Source organism: Salvelinus alpinus, chromosome 16, assembly GCF_045679555.1.
Source record: "Salvelinus alpinus chromosome 16, SLU_Salpinus.1, whole genome shotgun sequence".
Lineage (NCBI taxonomy): Eukaryota > Metazoa > Chordata > Actinopteri > Salmoniformes > Salmonidae > Salvelinus > Salvelinus alpinus.
This window is the reverse complement of record NC_092101.1, coordinates 54,474,941-54,500,251: the sequence shown is the minus strand read 5'-3', so window position 1 is coordinate 54,500,251 and position 25,311 is coordinate 54,474,941. Positions and strand designations below refer to the sequence as shown.

Sequence of the window (25,311 nt, the reverse complement as noted above, 5' to 3'; positions counted from 1 at the left end):
CACCATCTTTTCCATGTGGAAAATGAGGTTATTAGCTAGCTATATCTTTTCAGTTTCAGCGAATTGTCCTTTACAACGTCTTAACAAAGTTGTCCTGTGGCTGTTGTATTTTGGAGATTCTGAGGATGATATCTTCTGATGTTATCAAAGCAACAATGTTGCTGGGAAAGGAATGGGATATGAGACACTGGAGCAATGATAAGCAACACGGACATGAATAATATACTTCATATGAAGATCAATTCCCTATGTATTTACTAATCTACTATATCTTGTTAATACCTGTTGACTGCCAGAGCCATACTGAAATTAATCAGCTAACAAACAAGAAATAATAACAAGAAATAATAAGAAAATAACAAGAAATGAAGACTCAACCTGCTGCCAGTCAAGTCAATGGAAATGCAGACATAAAGATATCTACATTTAGCAATCTCTTAACTTCATAAACTAGAAAGATGTGAATGGGATTAAGCTAGCTAGCCAGCTAGCTAAACATACAAAAAAATGAAATGGCTATAGCTTGCTAACAATCAATTTTTTTAAAACTTTTATTTAACTAATCAAGTCAGAACAAATTATTTTTTACAATGACAGCCTACCGGGGAACAGTGGGTTAACTGCCTTGTTCACGGGCAGAACGGCAGACTTTTACCTTGTCAGCTCGGGGATTCGATCCAGCAACTTTTTGGTTAGTAGCCCAATGCTAGGCTATCTGCCGCCCCAAATGTGGAGGATGTGGCTAGGTATCTAGGTAATTTAGCCAGTTTGTCCCATTGACTTTATATGGACTTGCTAGTCAATTAGCATGCACCCCACCGTGGATATTTTTGTTAGTTAAACATGACAAAATAAACACAGTACGCATGTATTAACGTATCATGATCAAATATTGCAGTGAGGAAACATTTCACTTCAAAACAGGAGTTGATTTTCTTTCACTTCAGCTCAAAAACTTTGCCATTCTAAACTATTTTGGAAAACATGGCATGACTGATCACATGACCAATAGCTGCGCTCTGATTGGAGGATAAAAAAATTGTCTGCTAGGTGGCACTGCTAGGTGGCACTGCCGATCAAAACTCCCCCAGATAACAACAAGTTCTTCATTTTAAATGGAAAGAAGTTGCATTAACTGATGCAAAATTACTCTGCAATATTGCCTCCAAAAATATTGCGAAAAATGTTTGAAGTGTACAATCATCTTAAAGTAGGCTGGTTTTCTTTTGAAATCTCGTAGATCGATGCATTGCACTTCTGCAGTACCTTGCTTAATTGTTAACAAACAGACGAACGAGATACCAGATCCGATCTCCAGGATTGCTTACTCTGGAGATGCCTTTGATCTCCACTGAGTTAGGTAAATCTACTTTAGTTTTTTTTACACCTTATTTGTGGAATATAATAATCTCCCAAACTCTCTAAAATGTGATGAGTTGGTGCCTCTAGGGTATTTCTGAAGAATGTGTTTGTTTTCTATGAGGGTGTTTTGTATCTCTGTTTCGCTTTTCGTGTATTGAATTGTATATTTTTTACATGCTCATCATTAAAAGAGACATTTTTCTCAGAATGGTTCCCTGTCAATATAAAGGTTCAATAGAAAAAGTCTCTGGGTAAATACGTTGAGTTGTGGGACTACTGTGTCTTGTTGTCGGCCACCACCTCAGATATATCCTCGGGCCGGACTGACTTGACTGTTGACTCTATGTTGGTGATCCTCTGTTTGATCTTGCTCTGGCTGGATGTGAACTCAGCCATGATCTTGGCCAACTTGGTCTTGATGATTTCAATATTGCTCTCCAACCTCTGGATCTTCTCCTCCGTGTCCTTAGGGTCGGCGCCCGCGTTAGCGACGTCCTCATCGATCATGTTGTCTTTCATCAGCATAGCCTTTCCCTTTTCTTCCAGAGCCTTCTTAGCGTCGGGGTACTCAGTGAGGGCCTCCATGAGATCATCTTTCGACAGGGCGAAGAGGTCAGAGTAACCTATGCTCCTGATGTTGGCCGTTCTCCTGTTGCCAGCCTTGGAACCCTTGATGCCCAGGATACTGATCTCTCCGAAGTACGCTCCGTCGCTGAGCACCACAAACTGTGTCACCCCGTCGTCTGCCACCACAGCCAGCTTCCCTTCCTTAATGATGTACATCTCTCTGCCGATGTCTCCCTTCTTACAGATGTAATCTCCTGGGGAGAACACCTGAGGCTGCAGCTTCAGCACCAACTCAATCAGAAGACCAGCCTCACAGTCCTGGAAGATACGGACCTTCTTCAGGGTGTCCAGATGGACGTTGATGGCAATCTCGGCCTTCAGCTTGTCCGGCAAGTTCTTCAGCACCTCCTTCTCATCGCAGGTCTTCTTCTCCGTCCAGAGGTAGTCGAACCACTTAATGACCCTGACCTCCAGATCCTTGGAGACCTTACGGAACTGCATGTATTGCTTGATGGAGTCGATCTTAGCCTGGAATTCTGCACGGGTTTTGTTCATGTTTGAAATCATGGCGCCAACGTTACCAACGATGGTGGCGAAAATCAGCACGCCGATGAGGAAGTCGGTGACCACGAAGAGGTACTCGAAGTCTCTAACGGGTGGCGGGGTTTCTCCGATGGTGGTCAGGGTCAGGGTTGACCAGTAGAGACAGTAGATGTATTTCCTGGCAAGGCGGCCGTGCTCAGGGTGACTGATGTTGGGGTACACCCAGGTGTCGGACCCGAACCCGATGGTCTTGGAGATGGCGAAGAAGATGCAGGCGTTCCAGTGGATGATGATCAGGATGTAAAGTACCAGGTTACTAATTCTGAAAACGTTGGGGAAGCTGGTTCTGGTTTCAGTGCGGTCGAAGAACTCAAAGAGACGGTTCATCTTTGCGAGTCGGTTTAGTCGGAGCTCGGGGTAGTTTAAACCCACTTTCAGAAACAGCAGGTCTGTGGGTATCATTGAAATCATGTCCCATTTGAACTGCGGCGTTGATTTGTATTTGTCTCTAAGCTTCTTGTCGTCTTTCACAAGCAGTCCCTGTTCCAGAAAACCTGTTGAAATAATTTAAGAGAAATTAGTGATACCAAATAAGGGACAGTTCTACATTTACTGGGGTAGGGGGGGATAAAATAGGGCAGGGTCGTCTAACTTTCTTTTTTGCTTTGGGGAGGGTTTTGTGTTTTTTTTTAATGGGCACAGAGGAGGGTCGTGAAATTTCTCCCTGGTTTACATTCGCTCTTTTGCAGGTTTTATTATATAATTTCTTCCATCCTAGACAAATTTTCTCATCTACTTGCATGCGCACCTCCCCTATGTACTGTGCTTTTTCTGCACTCAAACTTGTACCATACCACAGGTCAATATAGTCTACCATTCTAACTGTCTATCCTGCCTTCTATCCACCATCCATAGTAACAATAGTGGTAGGTGGATTGTTTGTACAGATCTGCAAAAGGCGAACTAACAATCATACCACACATAAAAGCATTGAAAGCTGCATCAATTTTCAATATGAATCCACAAGAACCAATAGGAATAGCTGATAGGTAGCGAACAAGCCAGGTGCATCGTTGTGTATGAAAGAACAGTGAAGACAATGAGACATGCAGCTCAAAAAGCTCCCCTATTGATCTTGTTAATTAAGGGACAATACAATGATCCAGCCTCTACTAGCCTACAATACTACAATGCAATGAATAACTGCATTATTGTTTTGTAGTGAGTACAACATTCTACTCCACACTGCAGTGAAAATGTCATTTGAATAATGGCGCAAAAGCCCTGTGATTTGAATGTTTCATTCCATTTGGGTCAGTTGTGGGTCTAGTCTGGACAGTTGATAAGGATCAGTAGTGGGTCTACTCTGGACAGTTTATAAGGATCAGTAGTGGGTCTACTCTGGACAGTTGATAAGGATCAGTAGTGGGTCTACTCTGGACAGTTGATAAGGATCAGTAGTGGGTCTACTCTGGACAGTTTATAAGGATCAGTAGTGGGTCTACTCTGGACAGTTTATAAGGATCAGTAGTGGGTCTACTCTGGACAGTTGATAAGGATCAGTAGTGGGTCTACTCTGGACAGTTGATAAGGTTCAGTAGTGGGTCTACTCTGGACAGTTTATAAGGATCAGTAGTGGGTCTACTCTGGACAGTTTATAAGGATCAGTAGTGGGTCTACTCTGGACAGTTTATAAGGATCAGTAGTGGGTCTACTCTGGACAGTTGATAAGGATCAGTAGTGGGTCTACTCTGGACAGTTTATAAGGATCAGTAGTGGGTCTACTCTGGACAGTTGATAAGGGTCAGTAGTGGGTCTACTCTGGACAGTTGATAAGGATCAGTAGTGGGTCTACTCTGGACAGTTGATAAGGATCAGTAGTGGGTCTACTCTGGACAGTTTATAAGGATCAGTAGTGGGTCTACTCTGGACAGTTGATAAGGATCAGTAGTGGGTCTATTCTGGACAGTTGATAAGGTCTAGAAAGGCACAGTAACAGGACATAGTAAGTTTTTCATTAGTCACTGGGTACATCGTACGAAAATAATAATCTACAAGAGACACGTATTTCATGTTCAAATTCACAACATAACATACATAGGCATTTCATCATTAAGTCCTTCAGGAAATAATGTCTGGAGGGTGAAAATCCCAAAACATTCTCTTTTTAATATCACCTCCCCTGTCTGATATCGTAACTTTCTCTATGCCACAAAATCTAAAGGTAGAAATGTCATGCTTTAGGTCATTAAAATGTACAGCGACTGGATAATCCCTGTCGTTTCTCCTGATTGAACTTTTATGTTCTCCGATTCTCTGTTTGAGAGATCGAGAGGTTTTACCTACATAACAGAGCCCACATGGACATTTAATAATGTAAATAACATGGGTGGTGGAACACGTAATAATGTCATTTATTTGGAACCGTTTTCCTGTGTGTGGGTGGCAAAAAAACTCACTATGTCCTCATTGAGATTTTACAGACGTGTTCAATACGCCTTATTTATACAGTTTTGTAATATCTATGAAATGCATATTGTTATATTTGGTAGCACTTATTTGTTTTTCCTTTGCCTCCAACCCCCTTCGATGTGTAGAACGGATGTGGGTGGGGCCAGGTCTACATAAGGGTGCAAATTTAAAAAAATCCCAAAAGCTCTGACGAAGGCCGTGTGGCCGATACGTAAGCTTATTAAATATCGGTGATACTATCAAGAGCAGTGTGCGGTTTCCTTTTTCCTTTACCTGGTTAAGAGAGAAAGAATATAATATATATTGTTTACAGGAAACTCACTCTACAAATATAGATGCGGTTGGGTGGAAAAAGTACTGGGAGGGAGAAATATATTTTTGTATTTTTGGGCAAAGAAACTCAAAAGTGGTGAATATACTAATTATTAAACATCATTTAATATATTTAATATTTTATTTTCCGACTGTTCAAATTACTTGAAACAATTGAACATTTTGAAACATCAAAGATACCAGGCCTCATCTTCATATCAGATTTTGTAAATGGGTTCAAGTTAGCCAGCAGCACACCACCCTGCATCCCACTGCTGGCTTGCTTCTGAAGCCAGGCAGGGTTGGTCCTGGTCAGTCCTCAACTCTGCCTAGAAGGCCAGCATCCCGGAGGCTCTTCTTCACTGTTGACGTTGAGACTGGTGTTTTGTGGGTACTATTTAATGAAGCTGCCAGTTGAGGACTTATGAGGCGTCTGTTTCTCAAACTAGACACTCTAATGTACTTGTCATCTTGCTCAGTTGTGCACCGGGGCCTCCCACTCCTCTTTCTATTCTGATTAGAGCCAGTTTGCGCTGTTCTGTGAAAGGAGTAGTACACAGCGTTGTACGAGATCTTCAGTTTCTTGGCATCTACTCGCATGGAATAGCCTTCACTTCTCAGAACAAGAATAGACTGACAAGTTTCAGAAGAATGTCCTTTGTTTCTGGCCATTTTGAGCCTGTAATCAAATTCTCAAATGCTGATGCTCCAGATACTCAACTAGTCTAAAGAAGGACAGTTTTATGGATTCCTTAATGAGCCCAACAGTTTTTAGCTGTGCTAACATAATTGCAAAAGGGTTTTCTAATGATTAATTAGCCTTTTAAAATGATTAACTTGGATTAGCTAACACAACGTGCCGTTGGAACACAGGAGTGATGTTTGCTGACAATGGGTCTCTGTACGCCTACGTAGATATTCCATAAAAGAATCTGCCGTTTCCAGCTACAATAGTCATTTAAAACATTAACAATGTCTACACTGTATTTCTGATCAATTTTATGTTATTTTAATGGACAAAGAAATGAGATTTTCTTTCAAAAACTACGCCATTTCTAAGTGACCCCAAACTTTTGAACGGTGGTGTACTTAGTATTCACATCTCAAAAGATTACCACAAATTACCACAATCAATTTCAATAGAAAGGTAGCAAAAATAGATAAGATTCTGCAACCATGGAGAGAAAAATACTTGTCTATTTATTGAAAATCACATTGATTAACTCTTAGGTCCTATCACAGTTTACTTACTTACGGCGCTGCCTACTCCAGACGACAGTTTTTTTTTTTTATCATATTTTTAAATCATATGAGCAAAAAATATTTCATTTTATTTCGAATGCTAAGCCAGACAAAATGAAACGTGCCTATTTATATAATGAACACGAGTTTTGGAGCGCTAAAATTATTAAATATTAAAGCTTTAAAGTGTTAAAAAATAGCACATTGGGTGAGGCGGGTTGCAGGAGATTATGTCCGTTTTCCATCCGTAGATGGAAATTGAGATAAAAAATATATTACTAAATATATAAGAAGAAAAAACTATATATACATAGGATGGGACGGGACAAGACAAAACAGACGTCCGACTGCTACGCCATCTTGGGAAAAAAATATGATATTATGAATAGAAACGATGGAGTTATGTCGAAAATATATAGGAATGTTTGCTCAATCCAAATTTAAAACCAACTGATTGCAGCATTACCACAAAAAATGAGGCGGCAAGTGGAAAAGGGAGAAGGTAGGGAGCCTTCCATGTATTAAATCTACAAAATGGCTGAAAGGAACTGGCATAAATAGAAAAGTATATCATATTTCAATATTGACCTCTGCGCCATACAGGTTGCAAAGTAAATAGGAAGAGGTTTTTGATCTACCGATTCCATGGCACATGGTTTATGAACTGGTACAAAAAAACTAGACTTGATTCCACACTGAGTTTTTCAATTTAAGTGATTACACAAAATTCTTGCTACCAACAGAAGGCTATATATGTATGGGACATACAACAATCTGATCTCTGTAGATTTTGCTGCAAAAAGACAGAATCACTAGATCATATAGCATGTTTCTGGTCACATGTTCAGGAACGGTTAAAAAATCACAACATTCACTTAAAATTAGCTTCACAAATAGCAGTGTTGGGCCATTGTCAGTCAACAAATAATGTTATAATTCACAAAGGAAAGGTTTTCATCTTTATCTCACAATCTGTGGATAATATACAATTAGAAAGGTTAAACATTTATGTAAAACATCACAGCACAATTTGAAAAATATATGGCACATGGAAACCAAACGAGGGTGGTCTATGGTGACAGGTGGAATGGGCTGAGAGTGGCTGGGGGGGTGGGATTAAAGAGCTTATGTTTGGTAATGTATTATTGTTATGTGATTGCTTTATATATAAGTACCATGTACAGTACCAGTAAAAGGTCTGGACACACCTACTCATTGAAGGGTTTTTCTTTATTTTTACTATTTTCTACATTGTAGAATAACAGTGAAGACATCAAAACTATGAAATAACACATATGGAATCATGTAGTAATCAAAAAAAAGTGTTAAACAAATCAAAATATATTTTATATTCTTAAAAGTAGCCATCTTTTGCCTTGATGACAGCTTTGCACACTCTTGCCATTCTCTCAACCAGCTTCATGAGGAATGCTTTTCCAACAGTCTTGAAGGAGTTCCCACATATGCTGAGCACTTGTTGGCTGCTTTTTCTTCACTTTGTGGTTCAACTCATCCCAAACCATCTCAATTGGGTTGAGGTCAGGTGATTGTGGAGGCCAGGTCATCTGATGCAGCACTTTTTCAGCCCGGACGCTTTATCTGGACATGGTTCTACAGGACCTCCACCAGCCGAAGCTAAGTAGTAACATTAACATGATGCCTTCCTGGGGAGGGGGGTCTGTGCATATTTGTAAACAACAGCTGGTGCACGAAATCTGAGATTTTTCTCGCCTGAAGTAGAGTATATTGTGAAAAATTGCAGGCCACACTACTTGCCAAGAGAGTTTTCAGCTATTCTTTTCATGGCTGTTTATTTACCACCACAGACAGATGCTGGCACTAAGACTGCACTCAGTCAGCTGTATAAGGAAATAAGCAAACAGGAAACCACTCACCCAGAGGCGGCGCTCCTAGTGGCCAGAGACTTTAATGCAGGGAAACTTAAATCACTTCTACAAAATTTCTATCAACTTGTTAAATGTGCAACCAGAGGGAAGGAAATTCTAGATCACCTGTACTCCACACACAGAGACGCGTACAAAGCTCTCCCTCGCCCTCCATTTGGTGAATCCGACCACAACTCTATCCTCCTGATTCCTGCTTACAAGCAAACATTAAAGCAGGAAGCACCAGTGACTCGGTCTATAAAAAAGTGGTCAGATGAAGCAGATGCTAAACTACAGGACTATTTTGCTATCACAGACTGGAACATGTTCCGGGATTCTTCCGATGGCATTGAGGAGTACACCACATCCGTCACTGGCTTCATCAATAAGTACATCGAGGACGTCGTCCCCACAGTGACTGTACGTACATACCCCAACCAGAAGCCATGGATTACAGGCAAAATTCGCACTGAGCTAATGGGTAGAGCTGCCGCTTTCAAAGTGCGGGACTCTGGAAGCTGGAAGCCTGGAAGCTTACAAGAAATCCTGCTATGCCCTGCGATGAACCATCAAACAGGAAAAGCATCAACACTGGGCTAAGATTGAATCATAATACACCGGCTCCGACGCTCGTCTTATGTGGCAGGGCTTGCAAACTATTACAGACTACAAAGGGAAGCACAGCCGCGAGCTGCCCAGTGACACGAGCCGACCAGACGAGCTAAATCACTTCTATGCTCGCTTCGAGGCAAGCAACATTGAGGCATGCATGAGAGAATCAGCTGTTCCGGATGACTGTGTGATCACTCTCTCCATAGCCGGCGTGAGTAAGGCCTTTAAACAGGTCAACATACACAAGGCTGCGGGGCCAGACGGATTACCAGGACATGTGCTCCGGGCAGGTGGTGACCAACTGGCAGGTGTCTTCACTGACATTTTCAACATGTCCCTGATTGAGTCTGTAATACCAACATGTTTCAAGCAGACCACCATAGTCCCTGTGCCTAAGAACACAAAGGCAACCTGCCTAAATTACCTGCCTAAACCTGCCTAAATTACTACAGACCCGTAGCACTCACGTCCGTAGCCATGAAGTGCTTTGAAAGGTTGGTAATGGCTCACATCAACACCATTATGCCAGAAACCCTAGACCCACTCCAATTTGCATACCGCCCAAACAGATGCACAGATGATGCAATCTCTATTGCACTCCACACTGCCCTTTCCCACCTGGACAAAAGGAACACTTATGTGAGAATGCTATTCATTGACTACAGCTCATCGTTCAACACCATAGTACCCTCAAAGCTCATCACTAAGCTAAGGATCCTGGAACTAAACACCTCCCTTTGCAACTGGATCCTGGACTTCCTGGTGGGCCGCACCCAGGTGGTGAGGGTTGGTAGCAACACATCTGCCACGCTGATCCTCAACACTGGAGCCCCCCAGTGGTGTGTGCTCAGTCCCCTCCTGTACTCCTGTCCAACACCATCATTAAGTTTGCAGACGACACAACAGTGGTAGGCCTGATCACCGACAATGACGAGACAGCCTATAGGGAGGAGGGCAGAGACCTGGCCGGGTGGTGCCAGAATAACAACCTATCCCTCAACGTAACCAAGACTAAGGAGATGATTGTGGACTACAGGAAAAGGAGGAATGAGTACGCACCCATTCTCATCGACAGGGCTGTAGTGGAGCAGGTTGAGAGCTTCAAGTTCCTTGGTGTCCACATCACCAACAAACTAGAATGGTTCAAACACATCAAGACAGTCGTGAAGAGGACACGACAAAGCCTATTCCCCCTCAGGAAACTAAAAAGATTTGGCATGGGTCCTGAGATCCTCAAAAGGTTCTACAGCTGCAACATCGAGAGCATCCTGACTGGTTGCATCACTGCCTGGTACGGCAACTGCTCGGCCTTCAACCGCAAGGCACTTCAGAGGGTTGTGCGTACGGCCCAGTACATCACTGGGGCTAAGCTGCCTGCCATCCAGGACCTCTACACCAGGCGATGTCAGAGGAAGGCCCAGCCACCCCAGTCATAGACTGTTCTCTCTACTACCGCATGGCAAGCGGTACCGGAGTGCCAAGTCTAGGACAAAAAGGCTTCTCAACAGTTTTTACCACCAAGCCATAAGACTCCTGAACAGGCAATCAAATGGCTACCCAGACTATTTGCATAGTGTGCCCAACCCAACCCCTCTTTTACGTTGCTGCTACTCTCTGTTTATCATATACTGTATGCACAGTCACTTTAACTATACATTCATGTACATATGTACATACTAACTCAATTGGCCCAACCAACCAGTGCTCCCGCACACTGGCTAACCGGGCTATCTGCAAGTTGTAGAAACATGTCAAGGATGATCAATGGAAACCGAATGCACCTGAGCTCAATTTTGAGTCTCATACCATATACATAATTTACGTAATACTTATGTAATACTTATGTAAATTTCTGTTTTCGTTTTTTTCCAAATATGCAGACATTTCTACGAGCCTGTTTTTGCTTTCTCATTATGGGGTAGTGTGTAGATTGATGAGGGGAAAACCTTATTTTATCCATTTTAGAATAAGGCTGTAACGTAAAAAAAAATGTGGGAAAAGTCAAGGGGTCTGAATATTTTCTAAATGCACTGTATGTACATACTGTATTTACCTCAATTTCCTCATACCCTGCACATTGACTCGGTACTGGTAACCTGTGTATATAGCCATGTTATTACCTCATACCCTGCACATTGACTCAGTACTGGTACCCCGTGTATATAGCCATGTTATTACCTCATACCCTGCACATTGACTCTGTACTGGTACCCCGTGTATATAGCCATGTTATTACCTCATACCCTGCACATTGACTCAGTACTGGTACCCCGTGTATATAGCCATGTTATTACCTCATACCCCTGTACATCAACTCAGTACTGGTACCCTGTGTATATAGCCATGTTATTACCTCATACCCCTGCCCATTGACTCTGTACTGGTACCCCGTGTATATAGCCATGTTATTACCTCATACCCTGCACATTGACTCAGTACTGGTACCCCGTGTATATAGCCATGTTATTACCTCATACCCTGCACATTGACTCAGTACTGGTACCCCGTGTATATAGCCATGTTATTACCTCATACCCTGCACATTGACTCAGTACTGGTACCCCGTGTATATAGCCATGTTATTACCTCATACCCTGCACATTGACTCTGTACTTGTACCCCGTGTATATAGCCATGTTGTTACCTCATACCCTGCACATTGACTCGGTACTGGTATCCTGTGTATATAGCCATGTTATTACCTCATACCCTGCACATTGACTCTGTACTGGTACCCTGTGTATATAGCCATGTTGTTGTTACTCATTTTGTATTCATTCCTCATATTATTATGTTTCTATTATTGTGTATTGTTGGGAAGGGCCCGTAAGTAGGTACTGTTAGTCTACACCTGTTGTTTACAAGCATGTGACAAATAAAACATTCCATAACATTTCAGTGCCATGCCTCTCTTCCTTGACAATTGATCAAATACAGTTGAAGAACCTCAGCTGTTCTAGACCTGACAATGTGTCTGAGTAGTAGAACCTCACCTGTTCTAGAGTGAGTCTGAGTAGCAGAACCTCAGCTGTTCTAAATCTGACGATGTGTCTGAGTAGTAGAACCTCACCTGTTCTAGAGTGAGTCTGAGTAGCAGAACCTCAGCTGTTCTAAATCTGACGATGTGTCTGAGTAGTAGAACCTCACATGTTCTAGAGTGAGTCTGAGTAGCAGAACCTCAGCTGTTCTAAATCTGACGATGTGTCTGAGTAGTAGAACCTCACCTGTTCTAGAGTGAGTCTGAGTAGCAGAACCTCAGCTGTTCTAAATCTGACGATGTGTCTGAGTAGTAGAACCATGGAATCTCATCTGTTCTAGAATGTGTCTGAGTAGCAGAACCTCAGCTGTTCTAAATCTGACAATGTGTCTGAGTAGTAGAACCATGGAATCTCATCTGTTCTAGAATGTGTCTGAGTAGCAGAACCTCACCTGTTCTAAATCTGACGATGTGTCTGAGTAGTAGAACCTCACCTGTTCTAGAATGTGTCTGAGTAGTAGAATCTCATCTGTTCTACAATGTGTCTGAGTAGTAGAATCTCACCTGTTCTAGAATGTGTCTGATTAGTAGAATCTCATCTGTTCTACAATGTGTCTGATTAGAAGAATCTCATCTGTTCTAGAATGTGTCTGAGTAGTAGAATCTCATCTGTTCTAGAATGTGTCTGAGTAGTAGAATCTCATCTGTTCTACAATGTGTCTGAGTAGTAGAATCTCATCTGTTCTAGAATGTGTCTGAGTAGTAGAATCTCATCTGTTCTACAATGTGTCTGAGTAGCAGAACCTCACCTGTTCTAAATCTGACGATGTGTCTGAGTAGTAGAACCATGGAATCTCATCTGTTCTAGAATGTGTCTGAGTAGTAGAATCTCATCTGTTCTAGAATGTGTCTGATTAGTAGAATCTCATCTGTTCTAGAATGTGTCTGAATAGTAGAATCTCATCTGTTCTAGAATGTGTCTGAATAGTAGAATCTCATCTGTTCTAGAATGTGTCTGAGTAGTAGAACCTCATCTGTTCTAGAATGTGTCTGAGTAGTAGAATCTCATCTGTTCTAGAATGTGTCTGATTAGTAGAATCTCATCTGTTCTACAATGTGTCTGAGTAGTAGAACCTCACCTGTTCTCGAATTTGTCTGATTAGTAGAATCTCACCTGTTCTAGAATGTGTCTGAGTAGTAGAACCTCATATGTTCTAGAATGTGATGATTAATAGAATCTCATCTGTTCTACATTGTGTCTGAGTAGTAGAACCTCACCTGTTCTCGAATTTGTCTGATTAGTAGAATCTCACCTGTTCTAGAATGTGTCTGAGTAGTAGAACCTCATATGTTCTAGAATGTGATGATTAGTAGAATCTCATCTGTTCTACATTGTGTCTGAGTAGTAGAAGCTCATCTGTTCTAGAATGTGTCTGAGTAGTAAATTCTCATCTGTTCTAGAATGTGTCTGAGTAGTAGAATCTCATCTGTTCTAGAATGTGTCTGATTAGTAGAATCTCACCTGTTCTAGAATGTGTCTGATTAGTACAATCTCATATGTTCTAGAATGTGTCTGAGTAGTAGAACCTCATATGTTCTAGAATGTGTCTGAATAGTAAGATCTCATCTGTTCTAGAATGTGTCTGAGTAGTAGAATCTCATCTGTTCTACAATGTGTCTGAGTAGTAGAATCTCATCTGTTCTAGAATGTGTCTGAGTAGTAGAATCTCATCTGTTCTAGAATGTGTCTGATTAGTAGAATCTCACCTGTTCTAGAATGTGTCTGAGTAGTAGAATCTCATCTGTTCTAGAATGTGTCTGAGTAGTAGAATCTCATCTGTTCTAGAATGTGTCTGATTAGTAGAATCTCATCTGTTCTAGAATGTGTCTGAGTAGTAGAACCTCATATGTTCTAGAATGTGTCTGATTAGTAGAATCTCATCTGTTCTACAATGTGTCTGAGTAGTAGAATCTAATCTGTTCTAGAATGTGTCTGAGTAGTAGAATCTCATCTGTTCTACAATGTGTCTGAGTAGTAGAATCTCATCTGTTCTAGAATGTGTCTGAGTAGTAGAATCTCATCTGTTCTACAATGTGTCTGAGTAGTAGAATCTCATCTGTTCTAGAATGTGTCTGAGTAGTAGAATCTCATCTGTTCTACAATGTGTCTGAGTAGTAGAATCTCATCTGTTCTAGAATGTGTCTGAGTAGTAGAATCTCATCTGTTCTAGAATGTGTCTGATTAGTAGAATCTCACCTGTTCTAGAATGTGTCTGAGTAGTAGAATCTCATCTGTTCTAGAATGTGTCTGAGTAGTAGAATCTCATCTGTTCTAGAATGTGTCTGAGTAGTAGAATCTCATCTGTTCTAGAATGTGTCTGAGTAGTAGAACCTCATCTGTTCTAGAATGTGTCTGAGTAGTAGAACCTTACCTGTTGTAGAATGTTTGAGTATTAGAACCATAGAACCTCAACATTTCTATAATGTTTGAGTAGTAGAACCTTGACCTCACCTGTTCTATAATGTTTGATTTGAAGAACCATAGAACCTCACCTGTTCTAGAATGTCTGAGTAGAAGAACCATATAACCTCACCTGTTCTAGAATGTCTGCATAGTAGAACCATAGAACCTCACCTGTTCTAGACCTGACGAATGTGTCTGTGTAGTAGAACCTTACCTGTTGTAGAATGTTTGAGTATTAGAACCATAGAACCTCACCTGTTCTATAATGTTTGATTTGAAGAACCATAGAACCTCACCTGTTCTAGACCTGACGAATGTGTCTGTGTAGTAGATGAAGTCTGAGGTGTAGTCCAGGACAATCCACAGAGTTAGGTATGTGCTCTGGAGTTCATTAAAACATGCCCTGTGGGACAACAAATAGTCAACAACCAATATACAACATTAAAACATGCCCTGTGGGACGACAAATAGTCAACAACCAATAAACAACATTAAAACATGCCCTGTGGGACGACAAATAGTCAACAACCAATAAACAACATTAAAACATGCCCTGTGGGACGACAAATAGTCAACAACCAATAAACAACATTAAAACATGCCCTGTGGGACGACAAATAGTCAACAACCAATAAACAACATTAAAACATGCCCTGTGGGACGACAACTAGTCAACAACCAATAAACAACATTAAAACATGCCCTGTGGGACGACAAATAGTCAACAACCAATATACAACATTAAAACATGCCCTGTAGGACGACAACTAGTCAACAACCAATAAACAACATTAAAACATGCCCTGTGGGACGACAAATAGTCAACAACCAATAAACAACATTAAAACATGCCCTGTGGGACAACAAATAGTCAACAACCAATATACAACATTAAAACATGCCCTGTGGGACGACAAATAGTCAACAACCAATAAACAATATTAAAACATGCCCTGTGGGACGACAAATAGTCAACAACCAATATTCAACATTAAAACACGCCCTGTGGGACGACAAATAGTCAACAACCAATAAACAACATTAAAACATGCCCTGTGGGACGACAAATAGTCAACAACCAATAAACAACATTAAAACATGCCCTGTGGGACGACAAATAGTCAACAACGAATAAACAACATTAAAACATGCCCTGTGGGACAACAAATAGTCAACAACCAATATACAACATTAAAACATGCCCTGTGGGACGACAAATAGTCAACAACCAATATACAACATTAAACAAGACAAACATTCAGCAACAAAAAGATATGAGCTTAAATGAAGAAGTGTACTGTATGAGAACAGACCTGGTGACTAGCATCATCAGGTTGTAGAAACATGGTGCTGCTATGATGGTGAGCCATCTGTAGTATCTGTCTGCTGACGGGTCCATGATCCAAATCTCTTTCCTGAAACATCACTTTGGATTCATTTTTAAGCAAACGTTTAAAAATATTTCTCACAGAATGTACAGTCATCACAAAAGGGCTAGTATTTCATTATGATCAAGTAACACAATTACCACCATCTTGCATATACTGTTCTGTTCATTACAATGAACACATTGTTTTTTAATGTGTGTTGTGACATTGTACAATCAATGGCCACAATGGTGCCAAAACCCTGGAATTGGTAGTGCAAAGGTTACCCTTTTCTCCTGCGTGTGTTCTTACCGACACCCACATCGTGTTACTCTTATACTTACGGCAGCTCCTCCTTGTCCTTCACATCTTGGGGCAGACTACCTTATGGACTATGCCGTGTACAAATTATTATATAGTCATTCTTTTCCGGCCTCCTGACCCTCTGACAAAAATCGAACCGCGGCTCGCTTGGAGTAACAAGTCATGAATGTATTTATGAGAAATGGTCCCGTGTGGCTCAGTTGGTAGAGCATGGCGCTTGCAACGCCAGGGTTGTGGGTTCATTCCCCACGGGGGGACCAGGATGAATATGTATGAACTTTTCAATTTGTAAGTCGCTCTGGATAAGAGCGTCTGCTAAATGACTTAAATGTAAAAATGTAAATGTAAATGGCTTGGTTCGCCGTGTTTCTCTCTCGGAACCGGGCCGCCTTGGAAAGGGGGTTGGTCCTTTTCTCGGCCGCGCTTGTAAGGCTCTGATTGTCCCAAAAATTGGTTCCAACAAATCTTCTACTTTTGTTCTTCTCTGCAGTTGTCCGGTATCAGTGACTTGTTGCGTCGTCCTGAACACAACTACAGAGTTGATTCTCCTACAATTCGCTCTGGAAGATGCTTCTTTGAAGATAGACTAGCCAGCCGTATCGATGGTTTGAAGATAGGCTAGCCAGCCGTGTCGATGGTTTGAAGATAGGCTAGCCAGCCGTATCGATGGTTTGAAGATAGGCTAGCCAGCCGTATCGATGGTTTGAAGATAGGCTAGCCAGCCGTATCGATGGTTTGAAGATAGGCTAGCCAGCCGTATCGATGGTTTGAAGATAGGCTAGCCAGCCGTGTCGATGGTTTGAAGATAGGCTAGCCAGCCGTATCGATGGTTTGAAGATAGGCTAGCCAGCCGTGTCGATGGTTTGAAGATAGGCTAGCCAGCCGTGTCTATGGTTTGAAGATAGGCTAGCCAGCTGCGTTGATGGTTCCCAGTGGGGTGATGAGAGGAGCGTAATACGATGGTTTGAACAGAGTAGTAGAATGGGCCCACTTAAATTCACTTTCGAAGATACTTTACTTAGGACAGCTAATCAGCCGTACCAGTGATTGTCCGGGAGGTGAGTTTATCGTCTCTACCTCGTGTTGAGATTCAGAGTTCAAACCACTTTAAACGTAAAGCTGCAGCTCTACATCTCTCTGGTTTGTTATGTTCATTTTTTGACCCATCATTTTATACAGTTTGTTCAAATGGGCTGACACATTCTCTGACCTCACTCAGGGGCGTGACTTGTCACTGTGCAAAGTTTATGTAAACAAATTTCTCTTAAAGTTTGTCAAATCACATCCCTCTCTTCACAAAAACACTTTCATAATTGTTCATATTTCATGCACAACGCATAGGATGGACACTTCGTACATGTAGGTTGTAAAATTTCCAAGTTACAGTATTTATTTTATATATTTTTTTAATGTCATCACAAAATAACAATCAACACGGCATTAGTGTTCTTTAGATCACCTCTGACCGTCCCCCACGTTCTATGCTAGAAATATTGTTCCAGTGTTCACTTTAGAACGTGTTAGAGTTTCGGCGGGAAAAAGTATTTTGAAACAAAGCACATATCCTTTGGTGAATTTGGAAGAGAGGGAGACCTGAATCTTCTCTGTTTGATTTACAACAGGGCGTGAGTTGTTACCCCCCCCAGACCCATATTGTGTGTAGATTGATGAGAAAATAAAACAATTAATCCATTTTAGAATAAGGCTGTAACGTAACAAAATGTGTGAAAGGGGTCTGAATACTTTCCGAATGCACTGTATTTCTGTAATTGATAGATGCATTCACACACACACACACACATACTACATGTTAATGTTTTTAAATGCATGTAAATTGTAAAGTATTTTGTCTCTAATGTCTTTTTCGTTATGTGTCGGACCACAGTAAGACTAGCTGTTGCCATTGGTGTCGGCTAATGGGGATCCTAATAAATCCAAATCATATCAAACTATTGCCACAAAGTTAGAAGCACAGAATTGTCTAGAATGTCATTGTATGCTGTAGTGTTACGATTTCCCTTCACTGGAACTAAGGAGCCCGACCCATGAAAAACAGCCCCAGACCATTATTCATCCTTCACCAAACTTTACAGTTGGCACTATGCATTTGGGAAGGTAACGTTCTCCTGGCATCCACCAAACCCAGATTCGTCCGTCAGACTGCCAGATGGTGAAGCATGATTCATCACTCCAGAGAACACGTTTCCACTGCTCTAGAGTCCAATGGCGGCGAGCTTTACACAACTCCAGCCAACGCTTGGCATTGCACATGCTGATCTTAGGCTTGTGTGCGGCTGCTCGGCCATTGAAACCCATTTCATGAAGCTCCCGACGAACAGTTCTTGTGCTGACGTTGCTTCCAGAGGCAGTTGTTTGGAACTCGGTAGTGTATGTTGCAACCGATGGACAGATGATTTGTAGGCGATACACGCTTCAGCACTCGGCGGTCCTGTTCTGTGAGCCTGTGTGGCTTACCACTTCGCGGCTGAGCCGTTGTTGCTCCTAGATGTTTTCACTTCAAAATAACAGCACTTACAGTTGACTGGTGCAGCTCTAGCGGGGCAAAAATTTGACAAACTGACTTGTTGGAAAGGTGGCATCTTATGACGGTGCCATGTTGAAAGTCACTGAGCTCTTCAGTAAGGCCATTCTACTGCCAATGTTTGTCTATGGAGATTGCATGGCTGTGTGCTTGATTTTAAGCACCTGTCAGCCAAATCAACTCATTGGAAGGGGTGTCCACATACAGTACTTTTGTATATGTAGTGTATATTTTGGTCATGTAATGTATATTTTGGTCATGTAATGTACATGTAATGTATATTTTGGTCATGTAATGTATATTTTGATCATGTAGTGTATATTTTGGTCATGTAATGTACATTTTGGTCATGTAGTGTATATTTTGGTCATGTAGTGTATATTTTGGTCATGTAATGTATATGTAATGTATATTTTGATCATGTAGTGTATATTTTGGTCATGTAATGTATATTTTGGTCATGTAATGTATATTTTGATCATGTAGTGTATATTTTGGTCATGTAATGTATATTTTGGTCATGTAGTGTATATTTTGGTCATGTAATGTATATTTTGGTCATGTAGTGTATATTTTGGTAATGTAGTGAATATTTTGGTCATGTAATGTATATTTTGGTTATGTAATGTACATGTAATGTATATTTTGATCATGTAGTGTATATTTTGGTCATGTAATGTATATTTTGGTCATGTAGTGTATATTTTGGTCATGTAATGTATATTTTGGTCATGTAGTGTATATTTTGGTCATGTAGTGTATATTTTGGTCATGTAATGTACATGTAATGTATATTTTGGTCATGTAATGTATCTTTTGGTCATATAGTGTATATTTTGGCCATGTAATGTATATTTTGGTCATGTAATGTACATGTAATGTATATTTTGGTCATGTAGTGTATATTTTGGTCATATAGTGTATATTTTGGCCATGTAATGTATATTTTGGTCATGTAGTGTATATTTTGGTCATGTAGGTCAGTTGAAATATGGAAGTGCAGGTTATACGACAGCCAGCAGGTGGCAGCACCACTCTTGTTTATGTTCACCATGCAGTTCACTCCTCATGAGTCTAAAGTCAACTTCATATTTACATAAATGTGAAACAGTATAGTTCAACCATTCACTGAATGTTGAATAAGGAGTAGAAGTTTTATTCTCAATTGAATCCTCTTTTTTTTCTTTCTATTCATAGATGTATATTTTTCAGATACAGTATAACCAGTATAATCGCCATCAGTACTTTCAATAATGCATTCTAAATATGGATATCTTTATAGTTTACTATTTCTTCAAGTTACCATACTATATGTGATCCATACAATCCTAAACAGGACCTCTCAAATAATAAGGTGTCTTATCATTCTATAGCTGCAATGATACTAAAATCCAACTGGAGCAAATACATACCAAGGCTACTATTAACATAGCAGAGGATCTTACGATCCATAGTCATACATATATATTTTTTAATTATTGTACAATGATGGCCTAAACTGGCCAAACCCGGATGACACTGGGCCAATTGTGTGCGCCGCCCTATGGGACTCCCAATCACGGCCGGTTGTGATACAGCCTGGAATCAAACCAGGGTCTGTAGTGACACTTCTAGCACTGAGATGCAGTGCCTTAGACCGCTCCGCCATTTTGGAGCCCCGAGTGCTTATGCAAGTCGGTTAGGACATCTACTTTTTGCATGACACAAGGCATTTTTCCAACAATTGTTTACAGACAGATTATTTCACGTATAATTCACTGTATCACAATTCCAGTGGGTCAGAAGTTTACATGCACTAAGTTGACTGTGCCTTTAAACAGCTTGGAAAATTCGAGAAAATGATGTCATGGCTTTAGAAGCTTCTGATAGGCTAATTGACATAACTTGAGTCAATTGGAGGTGTACCTGTGGATGTATTTCAAGGCCTACCTTCAAACTCAGTGCCTCTTTGTTGGACATCATGGGAAAATCAAAAGAAATCAGCCAAGACCTCAGAAATGTTTTTTTAGACCTCCACAAGTCTGGTTCATCCTTGGGAGCAATTTCCAAACGCCTGAAGGTACCACGTTCATCTGTACAAACAATAGTACGCAAGTATAAACACCATGGGACCACGCAGCCGTCATACCGCTCAGGAAGGAGATGCATTCTGTCTGCTAGAGATAAACGTACTTTGGTGAAAAAAGTGCAAATCAATCCCAGAACAACAGCAAAGGACCCTGTGAAGATGCTGGAGGAAACGGGTACAAAAGTATTTACATCCACATTAAAACGAGTCCTATATCGACATAACCTGAAAGGCCGCTCAGCAAGGAAGAAGCCACTGCTCCAAAACCACCATAAAACAGCCAGACTATGGTTTGCAACTGCACATGGGGACAAAGATCGTACTTTTTGGAGAAACGTTCTCTGGTCTGATGAAACAAAAATAGAGCTGTTTGGCCATGATGACGATCCTTATGTTTGGAGGAAAAAGGAGGAGGCTTGCAAGCCGAAGAACACCATCCCAACCGTGAAGCACGGGGGTGGCAGCATCATGTTGTGGGGGTGCTTTGCTGCAGGAGGGTCTGGTGCACTTCACAAAATAGATGGCATGATGAGAAAGGAAAATTATGCGTATATATTGAAACAACATCAGTCAGGAAGTTAAAGCTTGGTCGCAAATGGGTCTTCCAAATGGACAATGACCCCAAGCATACTTCCAAAGTTGTGGCAAAATGGCTTTAAAAAATATATATATATTTCACCTTCATTTAACCAGGTAGGCCAGTTGAGAACAAGTTCTCATTTACAACTGCGACCTGGCCAAAATTAAAGCAAAGCAGTGTGACACAAACAACAACACAGAGTTACACATGGAATAAACAAAACGTGCAGTCAATAACACAATAGAAAAATCTATATACAGTGTGTGCAAATGAGGTAAGATTAGGGAGGAAAGGTACGCGTTCCAGCAGGTATATTTCACTGGTCACCCCCAATGCAAACAGCTATTTGGCCGCCTTTCCTTACAGTTCTCTGCTGCCAATGACTGGAACAAATTGCAAAAATCACTGAAGCTGGAGACTCATATCTCCCTCACTAACTTTAAGCACCAGCTGTCAGAGCAGCTCACAGATCACTCCACCAGTACATAGCACATCTGTAAATAGCCCATCCAACTACCTCATCCCCATATTGTTAATTATAAATTTTTTGCTCCTCTGCACCCCAGTATCTCTACTTGCACATTCATCTTCTGCACATCTATCACTCCAGTATTTAATTGCTAAATTGTAATTTACTTCGCCACTACGGGCTATTTATTGCCTTACCTCCCTAATCTTACATAATTTGCACACACTGTATATAGATTTTTCTATTGTGTTATTGACTGTACGTTTGTTTATTCCATGTGTAACTCTGGCAAAATATGTATTGTAGCCCAAGGAGTGACTGATGGACCTCTTCAGCTAGCCGGGGGCTGGGCCAAGCACGAGGCTAGTTCCAGGCCACTGGTGCTTGCTTCTGGACAGAGACGTTAACCAGGAGGTAGCCACTCGGATAGCAGCTAGCCAGCTGCGATGATCCAGGTGAAAAGGTTCAGAGCGGTAGGGAACCGGAGATGGAGAAAGAGCAGTCCAGTATGCTCTGGGTTGAAACACGCTGTACAGACTGGCAGGAGTTGACCGGGCTAAGGATAGCTGATGACCGCTAGCAGTGGCTAACTGACTATTAGCTAGTAGCTAGTTAGCTGGCTAGCTTCTGTTGGGGGTTCCGGTTCTAAAGTTTAGAAAATAGCAGATCCATACATTACATTTACATTTAAGTCATTTAGCAGACGCTCTTATCCAGAGCGACTTACAAGTTGGTGCATTCACCTTATGATGTCCAGTGGAACAACCACTTTACAATAGTGCATCTAACTCTAAGGGGGGGGGGGGGTTAGAAGGATTACTTTATCCTATCCTAGGTATTCCTTAAAGAGGTGGGGTTTCAGGTGTCTCCGGAAGGTGGTGATTGATTCCGCTGACCTGGCGTCGTGGGGGAGTTTGTTCCACCATTGGGGTGCCAGAGCAGCGAACAGTTTTGACTGGGCTGAGCGGGAGCTGTACTTCCTCAGAGGTAGGGAGGCGAGCAGGCCAGAGGTGGATGAACGCAGTGCCCTCACCCATACCACACCCGCCTCACCCATACCACACCCGCCTCACCCATACCACACCCGCCTCACCCATACCACACCCGCCTCACCCATACCACACCCGCCTCACCCATACCACATTGGGTGAGGCGGGTTGCAGGAGAGTATGTTGAAACTGAGGTAAAAAAAAATAATCTGACCTCCAAGAATTCCAGTGTCCAGTATAAACTAGTATCGGAGGCTACTTTCTACTTTCTCTCTATAGAGCTACTTCTAGTCTAGTTCCACTTACTCATCTTCTAGTTCCACTTACTCATCTTCTAGTTCCACTTACTCATCTTCTAGTTCCACTTACTCATCTTCTAGTTCCACTTACTCATCTTCTAGTTCCACTTACTCATCTTCTAGTTCCACTTACTCATCTTCTAGTTCCACTTACTCATCTGTGCTGTTGCAGTTGTTCATATTGTACATAGCGAGAGGCCACTGGCTGACTTGGCTTGAGAGGGAAAGACAGGGACAGGTTGGCAGGGTTAATTGTGGTACTGATTTGGCTTGAGGTGGGACCACTATTTACCTCCTTATGGCTCAAATTTAGCATCATTTAATCCAAATTGAGCATAATTTAATCCAGTATGCTCAGATGATGTATTAGAATGTTTCTGGGTCATCTTAAGACCCAAAAATCACAGGTCTATTAAAGCCATCTGAAGTTGCTATATTAAATCACAGGTCTATTAAAGTCGTTTGAAGTTAAGATATTAAATCACAGGTCTCTGAAAGGATATTCCAAGTTAGAACTTTTAGGATTTGTTTTCATTGAACCGTTTTTTATACAGGTTAGACCCGTTGAGATCAGAACATCTCTTTTGATAGAAGAGAGACCTGTCCAGTCTTTTGTTAGTGTTCACTTTTCTAGACAACGTATTTCATTGAGCATAGAGTGGCAAAATTCTGTGAATTTCCCAGAATAAGCAGGAAATCCAGAATTCCTCCAATCGGGATTTCTGCAAAAAAAATCAGTGAATTTTGAAAACATTCAGGAAATTTTGCAACCCCAGTTGACCATCCCCATCTCTAGTCCAGACTTACTTCCTCTTGCGGACTCTGTCGGGGTATCCTAGTGACTGTGCGTTGCTCTCTCTGCTGGAGGCCTCTTTGAGCTCAGGGCCCCTGAAGCGCTCCAGGAAGGAGTCCGGTCTCTCCACCTCGTGGTGCATCTTGTTAGAGGCCCAGGTCCGCAGCATAAACAGGAAGTGAGAGAGCCTAGACGATCAGAGAAAACAACACACTCTCTGTCTGGTTTCTGGCTCCATCTCAAATGGCACCCTATTCCCTATATAGTGCACTACCTTTGACAAAGGCCCCATAGCACTCTGGTCAAAGGTAGTGCACTATGTAAGGAATAGGGTGCCGTTTGGGATGCCCCACTGTATGTGTGGACTGGGTTATATTATGGCTGCCAGGTTGTGTGGACTGGGTTATATTATGGCTGCCAGGTTGTGTTGACTGGGTTATATTATGGCTGCCAGGTTAATGGACTGGGTTATATTATGGCTGCCAGGTTGTGTGGACTGGGTTATATTATGGCTGCCAGGTTGTGTGGACTGGGTTATATTATGGCTGCCAGGTTGTATGGACTGGGTTATATTATGGCTGCCAGGTTGTGTGGACTGGGTTATATTATGGCTGCCAGGTTGTGTGGACTGGGTTATATTATGGCTGCCAGGTAGTGTGGACTGGGTTATATTATGGCTGCCAGGTTGTGTGGACTGGGTTATATTATGGCTGCCAGGTTGTGTGGACTGGGTTATATTATGGCTGCCAGGTTGTATGGACTGGGTTATATTATGGCTGCCAGGTTGTGTGGACTGGGTTATATTATGGCTGCCAGGTTGTGTGGACTGGGTTATATTATGGCTGCCAGGTTGTGTGGACTGGGTTATATTATGGCTGCTGAGTTTGTGACCAAGATAATCAAGAGAGGATGACTTTGCATGATTTGAAAATGACAATGGACAAGTGACAAGCAACAAGTGATGATCGACAAGTGATGATGGACAAGTGATGATGGACAAGCGACAAGTGATGATGGACAAGCGACAAGTGATGATGGACAAGTGATGATGGACAAGCGACAAGTAATGATGGACAAGTGATGATGGACAAGCGACAAGTGATGATGGACAAGTGATGATGGACAAGCGACAAGTGATGATGGACAAGTGATGATGGACAAGCAACAAGTGATGATGGACAAGCAACAAGCGATGATGGACATGTGAAACACTGAATGAACATGAATGACTGAATGATATGGGTAGGATGGTGCAATGCTGTGAGGTGGGGGATACCTGGCCAGGGCTCCTGACCCTGTAAAGGAATCTCTGTGAGACTCTGTGTGTCTGCTGGTTAACACAGAGACAGCACCCTGAACCTCTGACAACGTGTCCTCACACTCTGAGTTGGCCCTGAGAGAGAGAGAGAGAAGTTAACTACTGAACACAATGTGGCTGTGTTA

The 25,311-nt window shown here is 41.7% G+C and overlaps 1 protein-coding gene across 1 annotated transcript in view; it reads right to left on the bottom strand.

Annotated features, from left to right (window-relative positions):
- Window positions 1-533: 533 nt before the first annotated feature.
- The window catches only part of LOC139541688 (cyclic nucleotide-gated channel cone photoreceptor subunit alpha-like), a 34,087-nt gene continuing 9,309 nt past the window's right edge, over window positions 534-25,311 (bottom strand). The window contains exons 3-7 of the mRNA XM_071346620.1: window positions 25,145-25,261; window positions 23,883-24,056; window positions 15,751-15,852; window positions 14,734-14,840; window positions 534-3,026 (exon numbers count right to left, since the gene is read on the bottom strand). Coding sequence (XP_071202721.1) covers window positions 1,636-3,026; window positions 14,734-14,840; window positions 15,751-15,852; window positions 23,883-24,056; window positions 25,145-25,261 — 1,891 coding nt within the window. The 3' untranslated portion in view covers window positions 534-1,635. The remainder of the gene's footprint in view (window positions 3,027-14,733; window positions 14,841-15,750; window positions 15,853-23,882; window positions 24,057-25,144; window positions 25,262-25,311) is intronic.